The sequence below is a fragment of the Solanum verrucosum genome, unplaced genomic scaffold (assembly GCF_900185275.1).
Source record: "Solanum verrucosum unplaced genomic scaffold, falcon-dt-bn FXZP01000079.1, whole genome shotgun sequence".
NCBI classification, from domain to species: domain Eukaryota; kingdom Viridiplantae; phylum Streptophyta; class Magnoliopsida; order Solanales; family Solanaceae; genus Solanum; species Solanum verrucosum.
The window spans coordinates 2306350-2318098 of record NW_026020368.1 but is presented as its reverse complement, the minus strand read 5'-3'; the positions used below and the strand labels follow the sequence as shown (position 1 = coordinate 2318098).

Sequence of the window (11749 nt, the reverse complement as noted above, 5' to 3'; positions counted from 1 at the left end):
TCTGCTCGTATTATCTCCTGCAAAATATGCAAATATTTTCGTTATAAACAATCATACCATGGATATATACTTTCTCCATCCCATTTTATGTGACCAAGGCATGAAATATAAGGGGGGAAAAAGATTGCACGCGCTAACTAATACTCCAGTTTCAACTTGATACAGAGTTTAAAAAAGTACACCAGACTTTTGAATCTTGTGTTTTAAACTAAAGATATATAAAATATACCAATATGCCCTTTAGTCTTGTGGTTTTAAATATGTCCCATGAAATTTTTTTGAAAAGTAAAACAAACAAATTGAAACGGATGAAGAAATATTGAACAATTGTAACAAAATTTAAAACTTAAAAATCAACAGATGAATTTCAAATTAGTCATCTAACCTTGTATGCAGATAAGAAGAATTGGTCGTTGTTCAATCCAACAAGAAAACAGAGTAAAAACTTGGAATTGAATGATTTCTAAACATCTCTTATTTATACATTAAAAAAAAAACTAGCCTTTATTTAGGGATTGAATATGTAACAAGAAAATGACATAATATTTGTAAAATTAGGTAACAAAACCAGTGACTTCTTCCTGTAACATTGACGAAAATAATTTCCACTCAATTCCTAAAAGAATGGGTAAAAGTATTGGCTAACAGAACATCAGTAGAGGTAGAAAAAGGCAAAGGTCAAGCTATAGGCACGAGAAAATTAGGTACAATTACTCATTGACTTGTGGAGTTTCTTGTCAAACATTATAGGAAAACAAGCTTAGAGAATAGCTAAGTGGAAGCCCGATACTCGGTTTATGTCTGGTGGGGTGGCAGGAGTAACGCTATTATAGGGTTAAGTGAGTGAATGTATATATATTGTTAGGATTTAACATATACACACGGCGACTGCATGTAACAAAGTTAATATAACATGTAACTTGTTTTATTTTCCGAAATATATACTAGTCTAGCTTTTTATAGACGGGTATATTTAGTTACTCTTTGAAGTGACCTGATTATATAATTTCTTGTTATATTGATAATATATACGTAGAAGTTAAACTCATATTGTTATGAAATATTCACCTTAATTGTGTTTCTTAAAGTACTTCTTTAGCGGAGTATTGTGTTTTTCCCTCATAAGTTAAAAATCACGACAGATAGAATTAGTAATTTAGTAGTACTATAAGTCATTCTGTTTTCCCTTATAAGAAAAAATTGTTTGATTCTCGAAATCCAAAATGAGTTGATCGTGCTTCTGTTCACGTCTTCTGGAAGATTGTGTGAGGGTCTGATTTCAAACCAGTTTCGTCATCGTTCATGTACACTAGTCCTCATGTTTAGTTGTGAAATTTATAAGTTCTTTTGTTTGAGGATGAGTGTAATCGAATACAAGAAGGTAGTAATGGGTCATCCCAGTATATTTATGAACCAGTTCATTATCTATGACATATGTTCAATTACGTTATATTTCGAGATATTTGGTATTTTGTAGCCTTTTACAAATTTGTATTTAGTTTTATGTTTTACACATAAGAGATTTGAAAATATTGTTTTCTTCTATTCAATTTGTAAGTGGTCATAAAAGATTATTTCCTTTTAAATTTTAAACTTTTTCGTTCAACACATGACAGTCGATGAGTAATATATTCTTTGTCTATTTCGAATAATGGCAAAACTCGTGGAGGTAGAGATGTTTTTCATGGATCGACACTCTATAGTATCGTGCAGTTGCAAGGCGGTATTAAATCAACATCATTTGACAGTTTTTCAGAGGTAATAAGAATCCTCAAGTACCTAAAAAATACAGTGTTTCCTGATGCTAAACACACTCAGTTACTTGGATTGGAAAAATAAATAGAACTTCTTTTTTTGTGTGAAAAAAGAACAGAAAAACTAAAATTAATAGCTACAATTACAATGTCAATCTAATAACTTGTTCTTTCCATATATACCACATCTGTTCAACTTATAAGTCACACACGGATTTCAGGAGTCAAACTTTCAATTTATGTGTCACCATTCGGATTTCGAGAGTCAAATTGTGAATTTGGACATGGAATCTTTTAAGTAATTTTACGGGACGGAGGGACTAGATGGTTACATTTGGTGCATGTTTAATACTTTCTGAAGAAATATTCATCAGTATCCTTCTCAGTAGGATTTTCTGTCCTTAATGGAATTGGAAATAAGCTCTCCTTATAATCTAAAGGCCAAGCAAAGCCAGATAGTAGACGTATAAAAAAATCAAATCCAAGACTCGTAGCTTGTTTAGCGTTCTGATCATAACACATCAACCTGTAATTTTGTGTTAGTTCGTAAACATACTTATCATACTCCCACATCCCATTAGGCATATGAAAGGGTATCTGGGGATTCACCGTGTATACTTTGATCCAATTATTCTCTCCAATCCTTTGCCATATATCGTATTCTGCTGTCATAGCCTTTGACATGTCTTTACTAGCTATAGCTGCAATTGATTTACCGCGTAACACTAATGTAGCCCAGTATTCACCTGGAATAGGTGGCCCTGGCATTATCTCGAAAAGTTCAGTTTCAAAATCAAATGCCAGAACACTGTACACATTTTCTTTGTCACGCTTCACATTGCTGCTGGCCAGCCAATAATAAACTCCATTCTGGTATGTGAAATTTTGCGAAAAGGATATTTGAGATTCGTGAGAGAAATTTGGTTCCAAGAACTTCCATGAATCATTTTTAGTCGAGTACAGAGCAGTAAATATCTTAGGATAAACAACTGATGTAAATTTAATGTTAAATGTCCGAAAATAGATAATCTTATAGTCCTGATTCGTCTTGTCAAAACCTATTCCAAGTGATCTGCAACAGTCCTCAAAATTTTCTTCTACATCAAATTCAATATTCGGAATGACCCTACACTGTTTAATTGCAGGATTCCACCAAGCAAATCGAACATCCAGAAAATGTCCATTCTCTAATAAGAATATTCCATTAATCGGACCAACCATGTTTCTGAAATCATTAACACCGTCACAGTAATAAATCCGTTGATGTGTAGGTACACATCCCGAAATTATATTATCAGGGAGTAAGTACAAATGAACTTGTCTTGTAGGCAAAGGGCTTGTCTCATAGTCAACACCGAACTTAACTACAATCTTACGAGTACCAGTACTCTCATTATCAAAGTGTTTTCTGATAAAACTCGAGCTTTTGATGAGATCGCGCCAACTTTTACACACACGTTTGTATCGCAGCAGTGATTTAACAGATAATCGCGTTAAAATATGATCAGCAATAATATCTTCTCGCGAGCAACTCTCTGTATTACTTGTCATCCTGCTCAAATTATTTCTGGTAAATGTAATCAAACATCTGATAATTTGTATGTATGTATAAGATAACAGATCAGAAATAATAATCTCTCTCTTGTCTATAAGAAAAAAAAAATAGATAATAGATTGCACATGTAACAAGAAAACAATGAAATGAGCGTAAAATTAGCTAACAATCTGTTACTTGTTCCTACAACAATGATTCAGAAATAATGTCCGTTCAACTCCTAAAAGACTGGGTAAAAGGATTGAGTAATTGCAATTTTGATCACAAGTAAGGAATATTTACAATGTATTCCATTCATTGGAAATATAACTAAACAACTTAAATTTGGCACGATTTATAAGTTTGGGACTCAAATTTAACTAGTGACCATATAAACACTTCACAGTGCATCTTTTAAACACATGAGTGTTGGAAAATGCGGACAAACATAAAAATATATAGTCAAAATAATGAAAATAGAATGGAAAAATAATGATACCAAGAATTTTACGTGGAAACCCTTCTAAATAAGGGGGAAAAACCACGGGCCAAGAGGAGCAACTGACATTCACTATAGCAAGGAATTTTTTACACTTTGTAGTCCCGAATATAATACTCAAAGTGACTACAACACGCTCAAAAGGAATAATACTCTTTTTATTTACCACCATACTAAATATCCCTCACGCTCTATTTTCCTTCACATACTACTTTGCTTGTATAGTCTATGAAATATCTCACTTTGCTCTCAAATATTTTTTCTCTCTATCTTGGTGTGTTGTGCAAATGAACAAGAATGCTCTATTTATAGGAAGAGAAAAATATGCCTACGTCACTGATGACATAGGCAAATGTAGCAAATTTCAAAAGGTTGCAAATCTTACTAATTTGTCAACTATCCAATCTATCATTTTTTCAACTCTAGCAGCAATTTCTTTTTCAACATTTGTTATCACTATTCCTTTTTAACAATTGCTTGCAGCAATTGAGTAGCAAAAGTTAACTAATAAAAATATGGGATGGACCCCACAAATCTCCCTCTCCAGTCCCATTCACCGGAAGGAGGTATCTCCATTTTCTTTAAAGAGAGCTCATACCGACAAGTTGTTTGTATAACTCAAACTTGTCTTTCGGTATAGTCTTGGTCAACACGTATCTGCAGGATTTTCACTTATGTGGATCTTTTTGACGTGAAATGATTCACTCTCTACTTCCTCACGAATCCAATTATATATATGATGTCGATGTGTTTTATTCTTGCATGGTACATGGAGTTCTTGCTCAAGTCTATTGCGCTCTGACTGTCTCAATAGACAACATACTCCATCCGTTGAAATCCAAGTTCTTGAAAAAATTGCTTTAGCCATATCATCTTCTTGCCGGCTTCAATAGCCGCAATATACTCAGTTTCAATTGTAAATAGTGCAACACATTTCTGCAACTTCGATTGTCATGATATAGCTCCCCCTAAAAAGTAAACAAATATCCAGCAGTGGACTTTCTGTTATCAAGGTCACCTGCCATATCAGCATCTATATAGCCCTTTAAGATTGGATCTGATGCTCCAAAACACAAGCATTCATATGAGCTTCCTCTAAGATATCTGAGTATCCACTTCACAGCTTCCCAATGCTCTTTTCTCGAATTGTCGAGAAATTTGTTGACAATACCAACTGCGTGAGCAATATCAGGTCTAGTGCATACCATTGCATACATTAGACTTCCAACGATGGAGAAATATGAAACTTTGGCCATGCTCTCTTTTTCCTCCTTAGTTGTAGGACACATCTTCTTGCTCAACTTCATATGACCAGCAAGAGGTGTACTAAAAGGCTTAGCATTCTTCATATTGAAGCGATCTAGTACATGTTCAATGTCTCTGACAAATAAATCTTCCTTTCATCTCTGAGATAAGTAATTCTCATGCCCAAAATTTGCTTGGCATGACCCAAATCTTTCATGGCAAAAGACTTACACAACTCTTTCTTCAACTCGTTAATCATGGAAGTATTTATGCCCACAATTAAAATATCATCCACATACAACAAAAGAATGATAAATCATCGTTAGAAATTTTTTGTACAAATACACAATAATCTGAAGAAGTCTTTTTATAGCCTTGCTCGCCCATTACAGATTTAAACTTCTTGTACCACTGTCTAGGAGCTTGCTTTAAGCCATAAAGACTTTTTTTGAGTTTGCACACAAAATTTTCTTTATCATTTACTTTAAAGCTCTCAATTTTTTCCATATAAATCTCTTCTTCTAGGTCACCGTGAAGGAAAGCCGTCTTTACATCCATCTGTTCAGTCTCTAAATTGATACTAGCAGCCAAACCTAGAACTGTACGAATTGAGGACATTTTCATAATAGAAGAAAATATTTCGTCAAAGTCAATACCCTTTATTTGACCAAATTCCTTAACAATCAATCTAGCTTTGTACCTAGGCTTCAAGTTGTGTTCTTCAACTTTAACTTTGAACACCCAATTGTTCTGCAAAGCTCTCATGCCCTTGGGCAATTTTACCAACTCATAAGTGTGGTTCTCATGCAGAGACTTCATCTCGTCTTGAATGGCGTCAATCCATTGATCTTTGTGCTCATCTTCCATGACCTTTTCATAACATTCAGGTTCTCCCTCGTCAGTGAGTAACATATACTCATTGGGTGAATAACGAGAGGAAGAAACCCGATATCTAGTGGACCTCCTAAGCAGAGTATTTAATTCGTCCACAACTTCATGAGTAGAAGGATCATCAATAACAACATCATTGTTATTATCAACATCAATGTGTTGATTCGATACATGATTTTGGGCGTCACCATGATTATCAAGCCCAACAACATCATGCACACTTGTGTGAGGAACTTCATCTAGATAAACTATGCCATCAAAACTTGAAGATTCTAGCTTCTCCGCTTTGTCAATATCTTCAATTGTTTGATTCTCCATGAAAATAATATCACGTCTTCTCACAAATTTCTTCTCAACTGGATCATATAGTCTGTAACAAAATTCATCAAGGCTATATCCAATGAAGATACATTGCCTTGTCTTGGCATCTAACTTTGACCTCTCATCTTTAGGCACATATACAAAAGCTTTGCAACCAAATAATCTTAAATGGTCATAGGAAACATCTTTTCCATACCAAACTCTATTTGGAACACCACTTTGCAAAGCAACAATAGAAGATAGATTAATAACATGTGCAGTGGTCAATAAAGCCTCATCCCAAAATGAGTTTGGCAACTTTGCTTCAGATTACAAATATTTAACTCTTTCTATCAAGGTCATGTTTATTCTCTCAGTAAAACCATTAAGTTCAGGAGTCTTAGGGGGATCTTTTGGTGTCTTATACCTTGATGCTCGCTGTATTCATCAGATGGTCCACAATATTCACCACCATTATCATTACAAATTCATTTCAGTTTCTTTCCAGTTTCTCTTTCAACTGAAGCCTGAAACTGTTTGAAGACACCTAACACTTGGTCCTTAGTCTTCAAGACATAGACCCAAAATTTTCTCGAGCAATCATTAATAAAAGTGACAAAGTAGAGTGCACTACCCATTGTCTTGTTTTCATTGGACCGCATAAATCAGAGAGCACCAACTTAAACAGCTCTATTTTTCTCGAAGGAGGATTAGACTTAAAGGAAACTTTACTTTGCTTACCAGCCAAACAGTGCCCACACTTTTCTAATTTAGCACTTTGAAAATCTGACAATAATTTCTTTTTGGCTAGAACATTAAGTCATTTCTCGCTGATGTGGCTAAGCCTCTTGTGCCATAATGTTGAAGAGTTATCGCTCTCAACCGCATTCACCATATCAACACAAGTAAAAGTTGTAGTTCATTATAGACCACAATGTTTGTTACCATGAGCCACAACCAAAGAATCCTTAATGAGTTTACATTATCAATCACTGTTGGTATTAACATATCCTTCATCATCCAAAACACCAACAGAAATCAGGTGCAGACGAACATCAGGAGAATGTTTACATTGTTCAAAACTAGTTTAGTTCCAACATTAGTTTCCAAGCAAATTGTACTAATACCAACCACCCTAGCTACAATCTCATTACCCATACTCAAGGTTCAAAATCACCAGGAGTATAGGAAAGAGAAAAAACTCTTCCTTGATGTCACGTGAGATGCGGCACCAATGTCCACAACACAGACTCATCATAAGTAATATTTATTAGATTTGCATCAAGGACGATAACAATATCTTCGGTGGTAACGGTGGCTAGGCAATGAAAATTGCCATCTTCTTTAGTTTCCTCTTTGTTTTGTCTCTCTCTTTAACTTCCTGCAAAATTTCTTTGTGTGCCCTTTCATTCCATAATGATAACGCTCAATATTCTTAAGTCTGCTTCTGAATTTGCTCCTGTTTTATTCTCTATTATGAGAATCACGAGTTTTGTTTCTCCCCTAGAGTCAATCACTAGGACATTTGACGAAGAAGAATCTAGAGATTTTCTTCTCATCTCTTGATTCAAGACACTACTGTTGGCGAAATTCATAGAGATCACACCATTCGGAGTAGAATTTGATAAACAAGTTCTAAATGTTTCCCAAGAATTTGGTAGGGAACCAAGTAGAAGCAAGCCTTGAATTTCTTCATCAAACTTGATGCCTATAGCAAATAATTGGTTCATGATCCCCTGAAAATTATTCAGGTGATCCGTCATCGAAGAACCATCATGAAACTGTAGACTTAGCATCTGCTTTATCAAGAACATCTTATTATTTCAACTCTTCCGAGAATATAAACTTTCAAGATGCTCCCATAGGATTTGAGCATGTGTTTGTTCAGAAATATGGTTTAACACATTATCGACAACCCATTGCCTAATAAATCCACAAAATTGTATGTGCAATAGATTCCATTCTTCATCTGTTTTATTATCAGGCTTTACAGTGGTAAAAACTGATTGATAAAAATTATTGACATAAAGCAGATCTTCTATTTTCCCCTTTCAAATGACATAATTAACACCATTCAAAGTAATCATTCTACTTGTGTTAACTTCAATCGTTTTCCCCAAAAGTAGGGATAAGGGTCTGAAAAATATCCCAACTTTGGTCGAATTTGCTGTTGCAATACTAAACTTTCATGAAGACCTATTACCTCTCTAGACTATTTAATACCGTATTTTAAACATATATATTTTTCCACGTGGACATAAAAAACAATGCAAAATTATAAATAGTAATGTGTCAACGTGGGTATATATATACCTTTAAAATACACTATTAAATAGTTCTTGGGGTAAAAAATACGGTATTAAATAGTGTAGGAAGGTAATAGATCCTCATGAAAGTTTAGTATCGCAACAGCAAATTCGATCAAAGTTGGAGTATTTTTCAGATCCTTATCTCCCAAAAATATAGTTATTGCCAACCAAAGTAAAATATTTCTGATGTGAAAGTTGAGACTGTGTTGCAACCACAAAGCATACTCAGATAAAATCTTGGCTCTGATACCAGTTTGTTGGGAAAAACTTGGACAAACATAAAAATATATAGTCAAAATAATAAAAATAAAATGGGAAAATAATGACACCAAGAATTTTACATGGAAACCCTTCAAGAAAAATGGGAAAAACCACGGGCCAAGAGGAGCGATTGATATCACTATAGCAAGGATTTTTTACATTTTGTAGTCACGAATATAATATTCAAAGTGACTACAACACACCTAAAAGAATAATACTCTTTTGATTTACCAACTTACTAAATATCGTTCACTCTATTTTTCTTATATAATTTATGGAATATCTTACTTTGCTCTCAAATAATTTTTTTTTCTCTATCTTGGTATGTTCTACAAATAAGCAAGAATGCTCTATTTATAGGAAGAGAAAATCATGCATATGTAACTAATGACATATACAAATGTAGCAAATTCAAAATGTTGCAAATCTTACCAATTTGTCAACCACCCAATCTATTATTTTTTCAACTCTTGCAGCAATTTCTTTTTCAACATTTTGTTGTCACTATTCTTTTTTAACAATTGCTTGCAGCAATTGAATAGCAAAGGTTGACTAATAAAAACCTGGGATGGACCTCACAATGAGTTGGCGAGTCCTACATGACATATTGTGTGTATTTTGTAATTTTTGAGCCTTAGTATATATTGACTTGTTGTCAATGAGAAAATTTGAAACTTTTTATGCAATTTGAAATGGTATCAGAGCAATACTCCAAAATTACGAAAAGAACTTGCTAATTTTGAAAAGATACCTACGTCATATGTTGCTCGAACTGTTTAAAAGATATTGACGGTTGCATACCAACTATTGACATCCAATTTTGGCCTAACATTTTTTAAAATTCGTAACATTTAAGTTTTTTTAATTTATTTAATAGTTCAAAATATATTTTTTATAATTTTAAATAAGTTTATCGATAACTATCCTTATTTGTCAAAATTTAGAAATTTTTTTATCAATTAATTTTAAACATTGTTTTTGTCACAACCAGTTGACTACGTTCAAATATTTATTCATTTTGATTATATCATTAGTTCTAATAAATTGTATTTTTTACATGTCATTATCTACGTTCATTATACTTTTTAATAATCATTTTATTTGTTATATTTGTCAATATTAATTTTGATATTTTGAACAATCTATAAATTCATTCGAATATGGATAAGATTTCATGCACATATATTTTTAAAGGCTAGTGCTTTTGGCGCACGATTTTAACAGAATGATACTGTACTATAGGTAAAAAAAATATATTTTCTATATAAACAATGACTTATTCATTAGATCAAGGGTGGGGAAATTATTTTTTAGGAAGTAAGAATTTCCTAATATCAAAAATTCTAAAAAAAATTTCCTCTCCCCTTTTCCTCCCTTAGCCTCCACCACCTCAAACCCTACCTGAAACCCCAGCTCCGACGAGCAGTTTTCTATTAGGATGAATCAGAGAAAATGAAAATGGTGGTCAATTCGATTTTTCTTTCCCCTTTTCCTCCTCACTGCCACGAAACGAACCAGCAGTTCACAACACCAAACAGTTAGCCAACCATCACCTTTTTCCGGCAGACCAGCGAACCAAACCCAAAACCCCACTCATTTTTCACCATTTTCCGGCGAAAACCCAGCTGAAACGATCACCAGACCATCCCCACCTCTATACAACCAGAAGACCACCATTATTTTCGATCGAAACAGCTCCAAGCGAGAGCTAACAACGAACACAACAGCTCAACCAAACCACCATCAAAATCCACCAGCGAAGAACAGAAAAACAGAACCCAAAAACAGACCAGCCCTTCCCCTTTTTAATTTTTTGTTTGTATTTTACAGGTGTTTTCACCACTAACTCCGACGAAATCGCAAACTCTACCAAGAGCCACCAGATCAACTCCTTTTCTATCCAGCGAAATAACAACACTCAACGAACCAGGAACCAATTGTGGCGTGCTTGAAATTGCATATCCGACCACAAGCCATATATCGATAACTTTCTGTTTTGCAATGTTTATTCGTTTTTCTTTCAATTGTTTGGATGTCTTTTTGGAGAGTTTTAGTTTTTGTGTTACCTATATCTGTTTATATTTGTTATTATCTTTACGTTTGCTTATTAATTAATATTATTTTGGTGAAATTTGTTACTGATTTAGAAGTATTGGTTTGTTCAAATGAATTTTGTTTTTCTTTATGGGTTAAGATAATATACTTTTTGACTCATTTTTCCTCTTATTATTATAATAATATTTTATTATTGTCACCCATTGGACTGTTTTATAATATATTATTTTATATTAGATTGAGTTGGTCTTTGCTCAGAAATGTTTTGCTCTAGCGACTCTATACTTGATTATTAGTTATGGGTGGTATTATTATTATTTTATTTTTAATGGTCGTTGTTGTATTTCTTGATTGACCCCTTTCGTTTTGTTAAGTAATTAGTTTTATTTATGGCACTGTTCACTATTCTACAGAAATGATGTTGTTATGTTATTATTATTTAATTATTATTGTTTTGCTAGGTTATTGATAGTTTGGTGTTTTTATTTACTTATTATTATTATTAGTAGTAGTAGTAGTAGTATTTGTTTGTTACATTTTCCTTTAGATCATTTCTCATTTGTCTCATATCATTTCATGTTTAAAAATTACAAATTAGCCAATGAGAAAATCTCTTTGTCGGTTTTCGAGGCCTCCCCAATATTAAAGACGGAAATTTAGTTTAAGTTTATATGTATTGTTTGTTAAAATTGGCCGATGAAGAAATTACCGTCGATTTCCAAGGCCTCCTATGTTAATAAGACGAGTTTTTATTTTTAAGTTATTAGTTGATTCATTTTTTTTAATTCATATATATTTAGTACTAACACTTTTACTAAGTGTCTTTATAGGTATCCTGAAGTCGCTTCTCATCAAAGCCATTTGGATAAAGTTTTGAATATTATATTCATTATTATGTATA

The 11749-nt window shown here is 33.3% G+C and overlaps 1 protein-coding gene across 1 annotated transcript; it reads right to left on the bottom strand.

Moving 5' to 3' along the window:
* Positions 1-2099: 2099 nt before the first annotated feature.
* LOC125837990 (F-box/kelch-repeat protein At3g23880-like) lies at positions 2100-3305 on the bottom strand. The gene has a single exon (XM_049517052.1). It carries the CDS (start codon positions 3303-3305, stop codon positions 2100-2102), a length of 1206 nt encoding a protein of 401 aa, XP_049373009.1.
* Positions 3306-11749: the final 8444 nt, after the last annotated feature.